This window comes from Salmo salar, chromosome ssa04 (assembly GCF_905237065.1).
Source record: "Salmo salar chromosome ssa04, Ssal_v3.1, whole genome shotgun sequence".
Taxonomy (NCBI): domain Eukaryota; kingdom Metazoa; phylum Chordata; class Actinopteri; order Salmoniformes; family Salmonidae; genus Salmo; species Salmo salar.
This window is the reverse complement of record NC_059445.1, coordinates 63,625,139-63,642,759: the sequence shown is the minus strand read 5'-3', so window position 1 is coordinate 63,642,759 and position 17,621 is coordinate 63,625,139. Positions and strand designations below refer to the sequence as shown.

The window sequence follows — 17,621 nt, the reverse complement described above, 5'->3', positions numbered from 1 at the left end:
TCAAAGTTGGATCAGCCTGTAGTGTGGTTTTCCACTTTAATTTTGAGTGTGACTCCAAATCCAGACCTCCATGGGTTGATAAATTGGATTTCCATTGATTATTTTTGTGTGATTTTGTTGTCAGCACATTCAACTATGTAAAGAAAAAAGTATTTAATAAGATTATTTCATTCATTCAGATCTAGAATGTGTTATTTTAGTGTTCCCTTTATTTTTTTGAGCAGTGTAGTTGCTGCTTACGCGGTTTACTACATTTGTGTGAAATTAAACAGGCTTGTGAAATGGGGGTGGGGGGGTGCAGTATGGTTTGGGTGTCATTATTGTACAGAACCTTAATGATTGCTTGGCTAGCTATCTTAGCTGACTGTTAGCTTTCAAAAGATGCATTCTGCCTTCTTCACCCACAAGTGGCTGTGAGTGAACTGTAGTGTGGTGACGGCAGGAGGCTCCCTCGTAGTGAGGAAGACATTATACTCTGGACTGGTGTGTGGTGTGCCGGCAGCAGAGAAAGCATAGTGGAGGAGTAACCCAGTGGCTACAGAGGGAGCTGAGGATTGACAAGAACAACGTCTGAAGAGAGGACAACTCCAGCTCCATTACCATCATCAAACCTGTCCCTACCATCCAACTCAGCTGCCAGCAGAATAGATGCCATTGTCAGGAGCAGGCACTCTCTGAAGCTAGATTTAGCTGCTCTCCATTTATTTTTTCTTCAGCTAGCTAACTGTTATCTCCTTTTTTGTAGTTAATTTTTTTGTCTATATACTGCAATTCAGCTTTTAGCTGCAAACGTGTACAAGACAGCTTAACTTCACTAGGGTAGGGGGCAGCATTTGGAATTTTGGATGAAAAGCGTGCCCAAATTAAACTGCCTGATACTCAGTCCCAGAAGCTAGGATATGCATATAATTGGTAGATTTGGATAGAAAACACTAAAGTTCTAATGTCTGTGAGTATAACAGAACTGATATGGTAGGCGAAAACCTGAGGAAAATCCGTCCAGGAAGTACTATTATTTTGAAAGGCTGTTTTTCCATTGAAAGCCTATAATACAAAGACTTAGGACCCAGTTAACAATCTCTATGGCTTCTTCTATATGTGGCCAGACTTTAGGCATTGTTTCAGGCTTTCACTCTGAAAAATGAGGGAGATACAGCACTTTCAATGAGTGGACAGTGGAAATTTATAGACATGAGTCCAGCGCGTGATCGGCAGCGCGCCTTTCTTATTTCTCCTTTTCTATTGACGAAGCTTTTGTCCGGTTGAAGTATTATTGATTATTTATGACAAAAGCAACATGAGGATTGATTTTAAACATTGTTTGATATGTTTGTACGAACCTTTATTGTACTTTTTTGACTTTTCGTCTGGATGTTGAGAGCGAGCTTTGTGCCTTTGGATTACTGAACTAAACGCACCAACAAAACAAGGTTTTTGGACATAAAGAGGGACAATATCGAACAAAACAAACATTTATTGTGTAACATGGAGTCCTGGGAGTGCCACCAGATGAAGATCATCAAAGGTAAGTGATTAATTTAGTCGCTATTTCTGACTTTTCTGAGTCCTCTCCTTGGCTGGAAAATTTCTGTATGGTTTCTTGTGGCTAGGCGCTGTCCTAACATAATCGCATGGTGTGCTTTCGCCGTAAAGCCTTTTTGAAATCGGACACTGTGGTTGGATAACAAGAAGTTTATCTTTAAAATGGTGTATAATACTTGTATGTTTGAGGAATTGTAATTATGGGATTTCTGTTTGAATTTGGCGCCCTGCAATTTCACTGGTTGTTGTCGAGCTGGGACGCTAGCGTCCCAATGATACCAGAGAGGTTAACCAATAATACAATAATTTCAGAGATTCTGGCTTTAAGGTTGCTGGAGTGTGTGAAGGAGTGCCCCAGATCAAACTTATTTCTTTTTAATTGTCGTTTATTGAGGATTAGTTGTTACATTGATATCTAGAGGTGTTCCTTTGCAGGATGCAATTAGTCAAAATAAAATATGTCCCTTCAAGACTAACGACAGTCCTTGTAATGTTTATGAACTTCCAACACTGTCTGCTGTCCTTGTAGTTTCCGGGAAGGGAAATAAGATCAAATAAGAAATAAAATCTGCCCCGCTAACTAGACTGTCTGGACGTCAAAGACGCTCTGGACGCTTTATGTAAGAAAGCCATAACAGGTCTTTCTCAACAACAGTTAAGACAGAAACAGGATTATAAAAGTAGGTACATCAGCCCGGGCCACCTTTGAATGTTGCCTTACAGTAAATAAACACTAATAAGGCCCCCCTTAGCTCCTTTTGGTGTTCAGAAGAAAGATCAGCCTCTGTATTATGTACAGTGCTAATGAGAGCAAGGGGAGAAGGGAGAGAAGAAAGAGACAGACAGACGGGGGAAAGAGAGAGAGACAGAGAGATGCAGAGAGGGGAAAGAAAGAGAGAAAGGTAAGAAAGAGACAGAGAAAGGGCAAGAGAAAGAGAGGGGAAAAGAGAGAGAGAGAGAGAGGAAAAAGGGAGCAATTTAATTTGAGAGAGAGTGAAGGTACGAGAGTGAGAGAGAAGGAAGCGAGAGAGAGAGAATGTCAAAGAAAGCACACCATTACCTCCCTTTATGAACAGCTCCCTGGCAACAACAGCTGGCGTGGACCATGAAAATAAACACACAGTATGGCTACTGCACTACTGCTGGGTGTTGTGTTAATATGACCACCAGGATCATCACCGTCATCATCATCATCATCATCATCATCACCACCACCATTTTAATGTTATTGCTTTTATCAAGAGCAGCAGTATAAGTTGAAGTAGCAGAGTTAGCCAGTTGAGGCATGGTAAAGGAAGCAGTACAAGACAGAATATAACATGATAAACTACGACCTTGCTAAATGCACTAAGAGGCACCGCATTTTAAAACATGTCCTTTAGGATCCCTTGGCGAAATATGCATCTTGCCTTTGAATTTAGGCCTAATAGCTTTTCCAAATCGAATATTCACCCTGTGATGGAGCTTGCAGTGCTGCCACATACAGTGGTTCGTCCTTTAAAAGTTGCAGCGTACTACAGCACAGCTTGCATGGTGCCTCAGAATTCTTTGGCACGTTATTTAAGTGCCAACCACTGGTACCATTAATGCTAGTTAGTGCTAGTTTGACCACCAGAGGGCATCTTTGTGAAGCATTTGATAGCCTTCAATAGTGGCTGTAATAGAGAATTTAAAACCTTTTTTTGTGAAAACATAGTATATGGGACTGACTAAGAAATTTTGGTTAATTAATTTGATTAATATTATGGTGTTTCTATTCCAAGAAAAATGAAAAACCCTCTGGGTTTCCATTAGGATGGAACGGAAAATATGGAGCTGTACAACATGACGGTCGGGAGTAAGCTACAGTGCTGGGCTAGGGGGCAGTATTGAGAATTTAGAAAAAAATATGTGCCCATTTTTAACTGCCTCCTACACCAACTCAGAAGCTAGGATATGCATATTATTAACAGATTTGGATAGAAAACACTCTGAATTTTCTAAAACTGTTTGAATGGTGTCTGTAAGTATAACAAAACTCATATGGCAGGCAAAATACAACCAGGAAATGAGAATTTTGTGGCTGTACTATTTTCGAGTCATTGCTAATAGATCACACAGTGACAAAGGATTCCACTAGATGTCAACGATCTTTATAAAGTTGTTTGAAGTGTCTATGATGAACAGAGACCGGATGACAATGAAGAGAAGTTGACGTCCCTGGGATGTCGTCACTTCATTATTGCGCGCACCTGCGCGTGCATGTGAGGCGAGACATTTTTCAAAAACGGTTTTCAAGACACAGGAGGGGTCGGGTTGAAATATTACTGATGTTTCACGTTAAAAATGGCCCTAAAGATTGATGCTAAACAACGTTTGACATGTTTGAACGAACGTAAATAGATTTCCCCCCCCCCCCCCTACATTTTGAGGAGCCTACCGAACGCCTAACAACATGGAGCAATTTGGAGTTATTTGGACATAAATTATGAACTTTGTCAAAAGAAACCACATTTGTTGTGGACCTGGGATTCCTGGAAGTGCCTTCTGTTGAAGATAATCAAAGGTAAGGGATTATTAACAATTGTATTATTGATATTAGATGGTGCTAACCTGTATATCCTAGCCTATTGTTCTTAGCATAGGACCCCGTTTATTGCAAAGTGTGATTTCCCAGTAAAGTTATTTTGAAATCTGGCAATGCGGTAGCATTTACGAGATGTTAATCTATAATTCTTTGAATGACAATATTATAATTTACCAATGTTTTCGAATAGTAATTTTGTAAATTGTAACGCTGATCCACCGGAAGCATTTGAGGGAAAAAAAATTCTGCCACTGTAAAATGCTGTTTTTGGATATAAATATGAACTTGATGGAACAAAAATGCATGTATTGTATAACATAATGTCCTAGGAGTGTCATCTGATGAAGATTGTCAAAGGTTAGTGCATAATTTTAGCTGTTTTTCTGCTTTTGGTGACGCCTGTCCTTGAATTGAAAATGGATGTTTGTACTTTTTTGGCTATGTACTGTCCAAACATAATCTAACTTTATGCTTTCGCCGTAAAGCCTATTTGAAAATCGAACAATGTGGTTAGATTAAGGAGATGTTTATCTTTTAAATGGTGTAAAATAGTTGATTGTTTGAGAAATTTAAATTATTCGATTTTTGATGTTTTGAATTTCCAGCCTTGCTAGCAATCCCAACTGGGGGATTAAGGCTACCCTCGATCCCCAACAGGTTAAGCTAAAGAATCCCCGTGCTTTGAAGGCATGTGGGAGACCGGGGATCAATTCCCCGACGGAGAGGAAGGAGTAGGCTGTCCTTGTAAATAAGAATTTGTTCTTAACTGATTCCGTATGTGTTATTTCATAGTTGTGATGTATTCACTATTATTCTACAATGTAGAAAATAGTAAAAATAAAGAAAAAACCCTGGAATGAGTAGGTGTGTCCAAACTTTTGAGGCCATAAAAACGTTTTGGCTAGAGAAATTGACGATACTACAATGCAACAAATACATTGATCATCTCAGCAAGGTTTTACCCATGGTCGTGGAGCAAGGTGGAAGTGCAACTAAAATGTAGTTTAAATAACTATCTGCATTTTGAATGTCTTTTTTCTAGTTATTAACGAAAGCATAAAGATGTTGATGAAGAAATACTGTACCGCTGTTTTGAGTTAGAAATGTAACACTTCGGAGTACTTAAGCATCAAATACATTGCAGGTAGAGGGATGTTCACACCTACAGTAGCAGGGCTATAAAGAGTCTATTGTCCTGGAAATCGGGCTACAAGTGTTTTGAAAACATGTTTTCAAAATGCCACGAGCTGTCCATCAATACTGTAAATAAAAACACAGCATCTTGCTTACATTCTTTATGTAACCACAATGTCACAAATAATGTGTATCTACCTTTCCAATTACTTTTAGAGTTGGGATAAATTTGATTAACATTATGGTGTTAATATTCCAAGAAAAACGAAAAACCCTCTGAGTTTCCGTTAGGATGGAACAGAAATATGGCGCTGAACAATGTGATGGTCGGGAGTAGGCTACACAGTACTGGGCTATTTAGCTAACATTTTGCTAACGAATCCCCGTGTTGTGCACGGGCACACGAGAGAACAGGGTTCAATTACACTAAGAGCATAACATTTCTACACCATGATTTTAGTCTAACCAATACTCAAACAGAGATTCGGGATGCATCGGGATACTGGCATTCTAGGCAGAGTTCCTCTGTCCAGTGTCTGTGTTCTTTTGCCCATCTTAATCATTTATATTTATTGGCCAGTCTGAGATATGGCTTTTTCTTTGCAACTCTGCCTGGAAGGCCAGCATCCCGGAGTCGCCTCATCACTGTTGACGTTGAGACTGGTGTTTTGCGGGTACTATTTACTGAAGCTGCCAGTTGAGGACTTGTGAGGCGTCTATTTCTCAAACTAGACACTCTAGAGTACTTGTCCTCTTTCTCAGTTGTGCACCGGGGCCTCCCACTCCTTTCAATTCTGGTGAGAGACAGTTCTGTGAAAGGAGTAGTACACATCGTTGTACGAGCTCTTCAGTTTCTTGGAAATTTCTCGCATGGAATAGCCTTCATTTCTCAGAACAAGAATAGACTGACGAGTTTCAGAAGAAAGTCTTTGTTTCTGGCGATTTTGAGCCTGTAATGGAACCCAGAAATGCTGATGCTCCAGATACTCAACTAGTCTAAAGACTGACAGTTTTATTGCTTCTATAATCAGCACAACAATTTTTAGCTGCACTAACATAATTGCAAAAGGGTTTTCTAATGATCAATTAGCCTTTTAAAATATTGGATTAGCTAACACAACGTGCCATTGGAACACAGGAGTGATGGCTGCTGATAATGGGCCTCTGTACGCCTAAGTACAGTTGAAGTCTGAAATGTACATACACCTTGGCCAAATACATTTAAACTCAGTTTTTCACAATTCTTGACATTTAATCCTAGTAAAAATTCCCTGTCTTAGGTCAGTTAGGATCACCACTTTATTTTCTATAGGATTGAGGTCAGGGCTTTGTGATGGCCACTCCAATACCTTTACTTTGTTGTCCTTAAGCCATTTTGCCACAACTTTGGAAGTATACTTGGGGTCATTGTTCATTTGGAAGACCCATTTGCGACCAAGCTTTAACTTCCTGACTGATGTCTTGAGATGTCGCTTCAATATATCGACATAAATTTCCTTCCTCATGATGCCATCTATTTTGTGAAGTGCACCAGTCCCTCCTGCAGCAAAGCACCCCCACAACATGATGCTGCCACCCCTGTGCTTCACGGTTGAGATGGTGTTCTTCGGCTTGTAAGCCTCCCCCTTTTCCTCCAAACATAACGATGGTCATTACGGCCAAACAGTTCTATTTTTGTTTCATCAGACCAGAGGACATTTCTCCAAAAAGTATGATCTTTGTCCCCATGTGCAGTTGCAAACCGTAGTCTGGCTTTTTTTATGGCAGTTTTGGAGCAGTGGCTTCTTCTTTGCTGAGCGGCCTTTCAGGTTATGTCGATATAGGACTCGTTTTTACTGTGGATATAGATACTTTTGTACCGGTTTCCTCCAGTATCATCACAAGGTCCTTTGCTGCTGTTCTGGAATTGATTTGCACTTTTCGCACCAAAGTACGCTCATCTCTAGGAGACAGAACGCGTCTCCTTCCTGAGCGGTATGATGGCTGCGTGGTCCCATGGTGTTTACACTTGAGTACTATTGTTTGTACAGATGAACGTGGTACCTTCAGGCGTTAGGAAATTGCTCCCAAGGATGAACCAGACTTGTGGAGGTCTACAATTCTTTTCTGAGGTCTTGGCTGATTTCATTTGATTTTCCAATGATGTCAAGCAAAGAGACTCACTGGAATTGTGATACAGTGAGTTATAAGTGAAATAATCTGTCTGTAAACAATTGTTGGAAAAATTACTTGTGTCATGCACAAAGTAGATGTCCTAACCGACTTCCCAAAACTTGAGTTTGTTAACAAGAAATTTGTGGAGTGGTTGAAAAACGAGTTTTAATGACTCCAACCTAAGTGTATGTAAACTTATGACTTCAACTGTAGATATTCCATAAAAGAATTTGCCGTTTCCAGCTACAATAGTCATTTACAACACTAAGAATGTCTACACTGTATTTCTGATAAATTTGATGTTATTTTAATGGACAAAAAAATTTGCTTTTCTTTCAAAAACAAGGACATTTCTAAGAAACATAAACTTTTGAACGGTAGTGTGTGTCTTTAGCAGGGATATAAAAAAAGGCACTGAATCAGCTAGCCTGATCTCCTCTGGCAGACCACTGCAAAGTCTAGGAGCCCCTAATGGTAAATGCCCTGTCTCCTTTCATTCTCAACCTAAACTTTGAAGATCACTAAATATGTCAACAGCGTAGCTCACCCCAGCCGCTCCGCTGTACGACCTTTCCGGTCAACACACAGCAATCTGTAGGCCGTCCATCGTCCAAATTACAGACCTGGCAGAAGCTGTGTTGCTCTGTCTGAGTGATGGACAGGGCTGGGCGTGGCGCCACGTTGGTTGGACGGGCATGTACCGTTTTTACGAGTGAGAACTTTGTTTCAGGGTTGGGCTGTGTTAGTTTCTCAACTGCACTATCCCAAAGGTTATTGTAACCACTTTGCCCAGAACATGTGGTTGCTGGATTAAAATTAAACCGTTACATGGAGTGCAGAGGGTCGGTACTGACAAAAGACAGTACATCCCTTATTTTCCTCCCACTGCAGTGTAGTATCTCCTGTCATTGTCATCTTGAAAATGCTATCATAAAACTAGAGGTTTAGTGTTTTGATAGCTACAATACCATCGTCTGTCTCAGAGTCATACTGTCTTAGACTCCTTAGACACAAACACTAAACATTCCGGTGACTTCCTGATATTGCCACTTGGGGAAATTAAGAGCAGCTGTATCGTACGAGGGAGACGGCCATTATCATTATGCTAACAGAATTATTTGCTTAGCTTTATTATTAGTGTCCCCCAGCAGCTCTTAAGCCTCGGCCCTCCATCTGCCCATGGGGGGAAGAAGCAATAGCGCAGTAGGGAAAATGTCTTTGCCTTGCCCAGCCAGCCATCTATATTATTACTGAGCTTATTTAATATCCCTGGACATGTTTTTTCTTTTTTTTCCTATGGCAGAATGAAGTCTATTAGGACAGCCTGTGCACTCAATGATTTTAACATCGATTGCTTTTGCCTGCCCCGGCAGCATGGCGAGGCATGGAGAAGCGATGTGTCTGATGAGAGCATGTGAGGCAGACCGTGGAATGAGAAAGGTTATAATTTGGTCTGTTGGCTGGCTCACCTTGGAGAAGAATTTCAAGATTGATAGTTCATTATCACATTATTTTGTAGTATTTGCTAAAATGTCAAATCCAACTGACCCTTCGCTAAGCCCTATAAGCTAACGTATGGAATTGTTTTAAGAAGGTCATACAAAGGATCATTTAGATATTTTATTTAGAATTTTAGGACTCCGTAACGTATAAAAAAATATTACCAAATTATTTGATGAAACCTTGAATTTGGATAAACAGATACATGTAGTTCCCCCACAAAAAAAATGCAAAGGAAGTTTCTGTCCTATATCTGAGCGATACAGTGCATTCGGAAAGTATTCAGACCCCTTGACTTTTCCCACATTTTGTTACGTTACAGCCTTATTCTAAAATGTATTAAAAAAATAATAATTCTCATCAATCTACACACAATACCCCATACTGACAAAGCAAAAAAAGTGAAATATCACATTTACATAAGTATTCAGACCCCTTACTCAGTATTTTGTTGAAGCACCTTTGGCAGCGATTACAGCCTTGAGTCTTCTTGGGTATGACACTACAAGCTTGGCACACCTTTATTTGGGGAGTTTCTCCCATTGTTCTCTGCAGATCCTCTCAAACTCTGTCAAGTGGGACAGCTATTTCCAGGTTCCTCCAGAGATGTTCGATCGGGTTCAAGTCAGGGCTCTGGCTGGGCCACTCAAGGGCATTCAGAGACTTGTCCAGAAGCCACTCATGCGTTGTCTTGGCTTTGTGCTTAGGGTCATTGTCCTGTTGGAAGGTGAATCTTCACACCAGTCTGAGGTCCTGAGCACTCTGGAGTAGGTTTTCATCAAGAATCTCTATGTACTTTGCTCCGTTCATCTATCCCTCGATCCAAACTAGACTCTCAGTCTCTGCCGCTGAAAAACATCCCAACAGCATGCTGCCACCACCATGCTTCACTGTATGGATGGTGCCAGTTTTCCTCATGGCGTGAAGCTTGGCATTCAGGCCAAAGAGTTCAATCTTGGTTACAACAGAAAAGATCATCTGTTTCTCATGGTCTGAGAGTCCTTTGGGTACCTTTTGGCAAACTCCAAGCGGGCTGTCATTTGACTTTTACTGAAGAGTGGCTTCCATCTGGTAGAGTGCTGCAGAGATGATGGTCCTGGAAGGTTCTCCCATCTCCACAGAGGAACTCTGGAGCTCTGACAGAGTGACCATTGGGTTCTTAGTCACCTCTCTGACAAAGGCCCTTCTTCCCCGATTGCTCAGTTTGGCCATGCGGCTAGCTCTTGGAAGAGTCTTGGTGGTTCCAAACTTCTTCCATTTAAGAATGATGGAGGACACTGTGTTCTTGGGGACCTTGGTCAGGGAGTTAACTAAGAACCCGATGGTCACTCCAGAGTTTATCGGGACAAGTCTCTGAATGTCCTTGAGTGGCTCAGCCGGAGCCCAGACTTGAACTTGATTGAATATCTCTGGAGAGACCTGAAAATAGCTGTGCAAACCTCTTCCATTTAAGAATGGAGGCCACTGTGTTCTTGGGGACCTTCAATGATGCAGAAATGTTTTGGTACCCCTCCCCAGATCTGTGCCTCGACACAATCCTGTCTCGGAGCTCTACGGACAATTCCTTCGACCTGATGGCTTGGTTTTTGCTCTGACATGCACTGTCAACTGTGGGACCATATATAGACAGGTGTGTGCCTTTCCAAATCATGTCCAATCAATTGAATTTACCACAGGTGGACTCCAATCAAGTTGTAGAAACATCTCAAGGATGTTCAATCGAAACAGGATGCACCTGAGCTCAATTTCGAGTCTTGTAGCAAAGGGTATGAATACTTATGTAAATAAGTTTTGTTTTTTTTTGTGTGCAAAAAACCTGTTTTCACTATTTCATAATGGGGTATTATGTGTAGATTGAGGATTTTATTTTTTAATCCATTTTAGAATAAGGCGGTAACGTAACAAAACGTGGGAAAAAATCAAGGGGTCTGAATACTTTCCGAATGTATTGTATAAGAAAGATCAGGAAACTATATATCAATTTAAAACATTTTTAACTATTTCCATAGAAACTGAGTATACAAAACATTAGGAACCATGACATAGACTGACCAGGTGAATCCAGGTGAAAGCTATGATCACTTATTGATGACACTCAATCAGTGTAGATGAAGGGAAGGAGACAGGTTAAAGAAGGATTTTTAAGCCTTGAGACAATTGAGACATGGATTGTGCCATTCAGTGTGCCATTCAGAGGGTGAATTGGCAAGACCAAATATTTAAGTGCCTTTGAACAGGGTATGGTAGTAGGTGCCAGGCGCACTGGTTTGAGCGTGTCAAGAACTGCAAAGCTGCTTGGGATTTCATTATCAACAGTTTCACGTGTGTATCAAGAATACACACATGACCACCGAAAGGACATTCAGCTCACTTGACACAACTGTGGGAAGCATTGGAGTCACATGGAACGCTTTCGATACCTTGTAGGGTCCAAGCCACAATAAATTGAGGCTGTTCTGAGGGCAAAAGGGGATGCAACTCAATATTAGGAAGGTGTTCCTAATGCTTTGTATACTCAGTATACTTCCATGCATGTTTTAAACTAGTGCCTGGCTACCTAGACTATATATTATATTTTTGTATGTTTTGAATTTTTTTACTTTTTACCTGTTTTTCTCCCTTCGCTGCAACTCCTGTACGGACACAGGATAGGCAAAGGTTGAGAGCCATGCGTCCTCCGAAACACGACCCTGCCAAGCCACACTGCTTCTTGACACACTGCTCGCTTAACCCAGAAGCCAGCCGCACCAATGTTTTGGAGGAAACACAGTACAGCTGGCGACCAAAGTCAGCGTGCATGTGCCCGGCCCGCCACATGGAGTCGCTAGAGTGCAATGGGACAAGGACATCCCGGTCCGTCAAACCCTCCCCTATCCCGGACGACGCTGGGCCAATTGTACGCCGCCTCATGGGTCTCCTGGTTGCGGCCAGCTGCGTCACAGCCTGGGATCGAACCCGGGTCTGTATTGACGCCTCTAGCACTGCAATGCAGTGCCTTAGACCGCTGTGCCACTCAGGAGGCCCTTACCTTCAGACTAGTCTTGTGAAACTTGTGGGCAACAACCGACATGTTCGTGAGAGACTCACCTTTCTATAGAGGTGTCATATTAGCGTGTAGCCCAAACTCTTCGAACACTACAGACAGAAATTGGCAGATCAGCTGTTCCGACTTCAGATGAGTCACGTGACACTTGTGGGGGTCATGTTCATGAGAGTCTCATCTTTCCATAGAGGGGTCATAATAATTTGTAGGCCACGGTTCGGGCGCTACAGAAGTTTGTGAAAATACCAATTTTCGGGATATCTCATGGTCTGACAAACACCGCTGTAGCTCTGCCACAGAGGATGCGGCCGGTTGAGCCAATGCAAAAAACCCGGATATCTCTAGCTTAAACTAGAGATGCTAATTAGATTTCCTTGGGGCTGCATACATTGACCAAGGGGGTTGATATAACTTGTTTAATTTTTCGAAATGTATGTTAGGGCTTGCTAAGTTAGCTATGTTATGAATACAACTCATCGACATCAGGATATGATGTGAAAGCTAGTTAGCTCCAAAAGTGGTTAGTAACTTAAGCTGCATGCTGACAGTGCATTTAGAGCCATCCAGTATAACTAGCCACACTACAACCTTCATTTTACCAGGTTCCCGTGAAGTAATTAATTGTAATGACAGTCCACCACATACCCCAAGAATATCCTGAGTTAATTTGAATGTGTATTAAAAAATCATTGAGGGAATTTCGCCAGTGGTTAGAAGGAGGAATTAAGCTTCCTGGGAAAATGTTGTCTGAGGTTGCAACCAATGATGTATATAAACCCTGGATGACTGACAGGGGGTGCTGTATTGAAGCCACCGCGCAGCAATCTTGGTGGTACTCTTTCATTATAAAAATGATTTTGGAAGCTATTGAAATGCATTTATTAATGTCTGCATTAGTTTTTGACACATTTATTCTATTACAGATGCCTTAATGCATACATTTAAAATATATGATGTGAGCTAAACATAAAAATGACAAAAATATATTAAAACATTAAAAGTATTAAGGATACTGTTCCCACTACAAAAACAAAACATACTTAAATACATGTATATTGTCCTTGAAACTGCAGAATTCCATGAATCCCTATCGAGGACTGCTCCAACTGGATGGAGGACTGTGCCAATATGGCCGACCGGTGGCTTTAAAGCCTCTCAATGTCCAATACATAGCATCGGCAATCCAGGGTTTATATGGGGTGGCAGGTAGCCTAGTGGTTAGAGCGTTGGACTAGTAACTGAAAGGTTGCATGATCGAATCCCTAAGCTGACAAGGTAAAAATCTATTGTTCTGCCCCTGAACAAGGCAGTTAACCCACTGTTCCTAGGCTGTCAATGTAAATAAGAATTTACAATGACAGTCTTAACTGACTTGCCTAGATAAATAAAGGTAAAAAAAAGAAAGAATAATAAACATATATACATACATAATAGGTTGCAACCAAGGAGGCAGGTTTAGCGAAGGGTCAATTGCTGCCATATTGGGGGTCCATGTGAAACTGTGGACATGTCTAAACGTATTGGCACAATGTGAAAAAAGCAATTGGATAGGCAGCCTAACCAGGCTCTGCTCAACCAATTGGAGGGGCAGCCTAACCAGGCTCTGCTCAACCAATTGGAGGGGAAGCCCAACCAACCTCGAGCCCTATCTGCTACTGTCATGGGAGAGTGACTAAATGTCATGTCTAGGCAGATTTGGAAAGGTCAGATGGAGCATCCTTTTTTAATTCCTGGACTGAAGCTTTTTACAGAACGGACAAAGCTCCGAAAGTGACTACAAGCACGGCTTAGGTTAACCATGCTACAGCAACACACAACCAATGAGCCATATGTCAAGGTTTGAAAGGAAAGGCAACGTTTTGGAGAAAATATTCTTACCCTTTTGCATAGATAATGGGATCTGAAGCCTAGGTCTTCAGCCAAAAGGCCAAGTCAAGCACTTCAGGGCCTTACCCATTGTATCATAATACCACTTCTGCATATTAAACATAGGGCAAATATAAAAATGGTGTATTTTAGCTCCTGATGCAGAGACAGCTCAAATGCAGGCTAAAGGCCTTGGTCTGTTGTCTGAGTATGGACAAAGGCCTCTGGGATCTTTATTCAAGGAAAAAGGGGTAAACTTGTGTGCAAAGAATTATGAATAGACTTAAAGTTAAGTCAACATTTGAAGAACAAAATCTAAACGATATCCCTCACTCAGTAGAATACATGTATCTCACATGTACAGCCCCTTGCCCTCCATAAGTATTTTGCATATAGTTTGCGAGGCACATTACTGTGAAAATAGACAAGATGGCATTTAATCTTATTTTCTAGGTTTGAGTCCCTCAGGAAAGACATTGTTAGTGGACAAAGACACTTGGAAGTATTATTTCTCTCGAGTGTTTGCTCATACTCACAATGTACCACCAGGTACGTCAGGGCTTGGAAGTCTTTGACGGCTGGATGGTCCACGATGCACACCACGGGCACGCCGTCGTCCTCCTTAGTGACGATGAACCTCAGCTGGCTGGTCACTGTAAACATGTGGTCATATGTCTCCTCCACTTTGGATATGCCTGGGAGGGATGACAAAACCAGCCACGTTTAAAACCCTCAAGGTTCTGGGGGGGGTTGGGGGGGGTTCTACTAAGCCAGGAATCATCAACTAGATTCAGCCGTGGGACTAAATAATCGGGGGGAAATAATAAAACATGATCATTTCGCCTCCCGAGTGGCGCAGTGGTCTAAGGCATCACAGTGCTAAAGGTGTCACTACAGACCCGGGTTCGATTCCAGGTTGTTATCTCTAGCATAAACTGACGGATTTTGATGGTAATTTTTGTATTATGCTAATTTGATTTCCTTGGGGTCACATATCGACTCTGGGGGTTAACCTCTCTAGGGGAGGTGGAACGAAATCGTCCCACACTATTCAACAGCCAGTGACAAATCAGAGCGCCAAATTTAAAACCACAAAATGTCATAATTCAAAGTTCTCAAACATAGGACTATTTTACACAATTTTATAGATACACTTCTCCTGAATCGAACCACGTTGTCCGATTTCAAAAAGGCTTTACAGCGAAAACAAAACATTAGATTATGTTAGGAGAGTACATAGACACAAAAAACCACACAGCCATTTCCAAGCAACTAGCATGCATCACAAATACCCAAAACACAGCTAAATGCAGCACTAATATTTGATGATCTTCATCAGATGACACTCCTAGGACATTATGTTATACAATACATGCATGTTTTGTTCAATCAAGTTCATATTTATATAAAAAAACAGCTTTTTACATTAGCATGTGATGTTCAGAACTAGCATACCCACGATGAACGTTGACAAAATACATAACAATTATTTAAAGAATTATAGATACAGAACTCCTTTATGAAATCACTATGTCCGATTTTAAAATAGCTTTACGGCGAAAGCACATTTTGCAATATTCTGAGTACATAGCTCGGCCATCACGGCTAGCTAATTTGACACCCACCAAGTTTGGGACAACTTAAACTCAGAATTACTATTAGAAAAATGTGATTACCTTTGCTGTTCTTCGTCAGAATGCACTCCCAGGACTTCTACTTCAACAACACATGTTGTTTTGGTTCCAAATAAACCATAGTTATATCCAAATACCGCCGTTTTGTTTGTGCGTTCAGGTCACTCTCCGAAGGGTAACGCGCGAGCGCATTTCGTGACAAAAAAATTCAAAATATTCCATTACCGTACTTAGAAGCATGTCAAACGCTGTTTAAAATCTATTTTTATGCTACTTTTCTCGTAAAATAGCGATAATATTCCAACCGGGCAACGTTGTATTCATTCAGAGAGAGAAAGAAAAACATGGAGAAGTCTTGTGAACGCGCATCTCAGTCTCACTGCCCTCAGGCTGACCACTCACAAACAGAGCTGCTGTACTATGCCCAGAGACAGCAGACACCCCATTCCACTTTCTGGCGGCTTTAGAGAGCCAATGGAAGCCTTAGAAAGTGTCACGTTACAGCACAGATGCTGTATTTTCGATAGAGATGCAACAGAAGGACAACAAATTGTCAGACAGGGCACTTCCTGTATGGAATCTTCTCAGGTTTTGGCCTGCCATATGAGTTCTGTTATACTCACAGACACCATTCAAACAGTTTTTGAAACTTTAGAGTGTTTTCTATCCAAATCTACTAATTATATGCATATTCTCGTTTCTGGGCAAGAGTAGAAACCAGATTAAATCGGGTACGTTTTTTATCCGGCCGTGAAAATGCTGCCCCCTATACCACAACAGGTTAATAGAACGTTTATTTTTACAAAATGTATGTTAGCTAGCTAACGTTCACCTACTCTGCGTCTCACAAAGACACGGCAGTTGGAACCAAAAATCTCCAATTTGGACTCATCAGCCCAAATTACAGGTTTCCACCGGTCTAATGTCCATTGCTCATGTTTCTTGGCCCAAGTAAGTAAATTCTTATTATTGATGTCATTTAGTAGTGGTTTCTTTGCAGCAATTCGACCATGAAGGCCTGATTCACAGTCTCCTCTGAACAGTTGATGTTGAGATGTGTCCTGTTACTTGAACTCTCTGAAGCATTTATTTGGGCAAATTCTAAGGCTGGTAACTCTAATGAACTTATCCTCTGCAGAAGAGGTAACTCTGGGTCTTCCTTTCCTGTGGTGGTCCTCATGAGAGCCAGTTTCATCATATTGCTTTTTTGCATTTTTGCGACTGCATGCTTTTGTGTTTTGGTGGACTGTTGTTTCTCTTTGCTTATTTGAGCTGTTCTTGCCATAATATGGACAAGGTATTTTACCAAATAGGGCTATCTTCTGTATACCACCCCTACCTTTCTCACAACACAACTGATTGGCTCAAACTCATTAACCTGTCAAGGTATAGGGGGCAGTATTTTCGATTTCGGATGAAAAGCGTGCCCAGAGTAAATGGCCTAATACTCGGGCCCAGAGTCAAATATTTGCATATTATTAGTAGATTTCGATAGAAAACACTCTAAAGTTTCCAAAACTGTTTGCATGATGTCTGTGAGTATAACAGAACTCATATGGCAGGCAAAAACCTGAGAAAAATACAAGCAGGAAATGAAAATCTGGTTCCTGTAGTTTTTTCAAGTCATTGCCAATCGAACACACAGTGAGTTAGGGTTCATTTTGCACTTCCTAAGGCTAACACTAGATGTCAACAGTCTTTAGAAAGTTGTTTGAGGCTTCTATGGTGAACAGAGAGCCAACAAAGGAAGTTGGAGACCCAGGGAAGGGCATCAGTTAATTTGCGCGCATTCACACGAGAGTTAGCTGTGTTCCAAAACGTTTTTCAAGACACTGGAATCGTGCAGTTGGAATATTCCTGAAGTTCTGATTGAAAAAGACCCTAAAGATTGATGCTATACAACATTTGACATGTTTGAACGAACGTAAATATAACTTTTTTTGACTTTCCGTCGTGACATTTTCCTCGCGCGTCCTACATTTTGAGTAGCTTACTGAACGCGCAAACAACATCGAACAAAGAGTTATCGAACAAAACAACATTTATTGTGGACATGGGATTCCTGGAAGTTCATTCTGATGAAGATTATTAAAGGTAAGTGAATATTTATAATGCTATTTATGCATTTATATGACTCCAAAATGGCGGCTATCTGTAATTGCCTGATGTATTTTTCTGAGCG

General features: G+C 41.1%; 1 protein-coding gene across 3 annotated transcripts in view; it reads right to left on the bottom strand.

Annotated features, from left to right (window-relative positions):
* LOC106603642 (cell adhesion molecule 1) overlaps positions 1 to 17,621 on the bottom strand; it is a 547,319-nt gene that overhangs the window by 99,584 nt on the left and 430,114 nt on the right. For all 3 annotated transcript variants that reach the window (XM_014197549.2, XM_014197550.2, XM_014197551.2), the window contains exon 6: positions 14,342 to 14,500. In XM_014197549.2, coding sequence (XP_014053024.2) covers positions 14,342 to 14,500 — 159 coding nt within the window. The remainder of the gene's footprint in view (positions 1 to 14,341; positions 14,501 to 17,621) is intronic.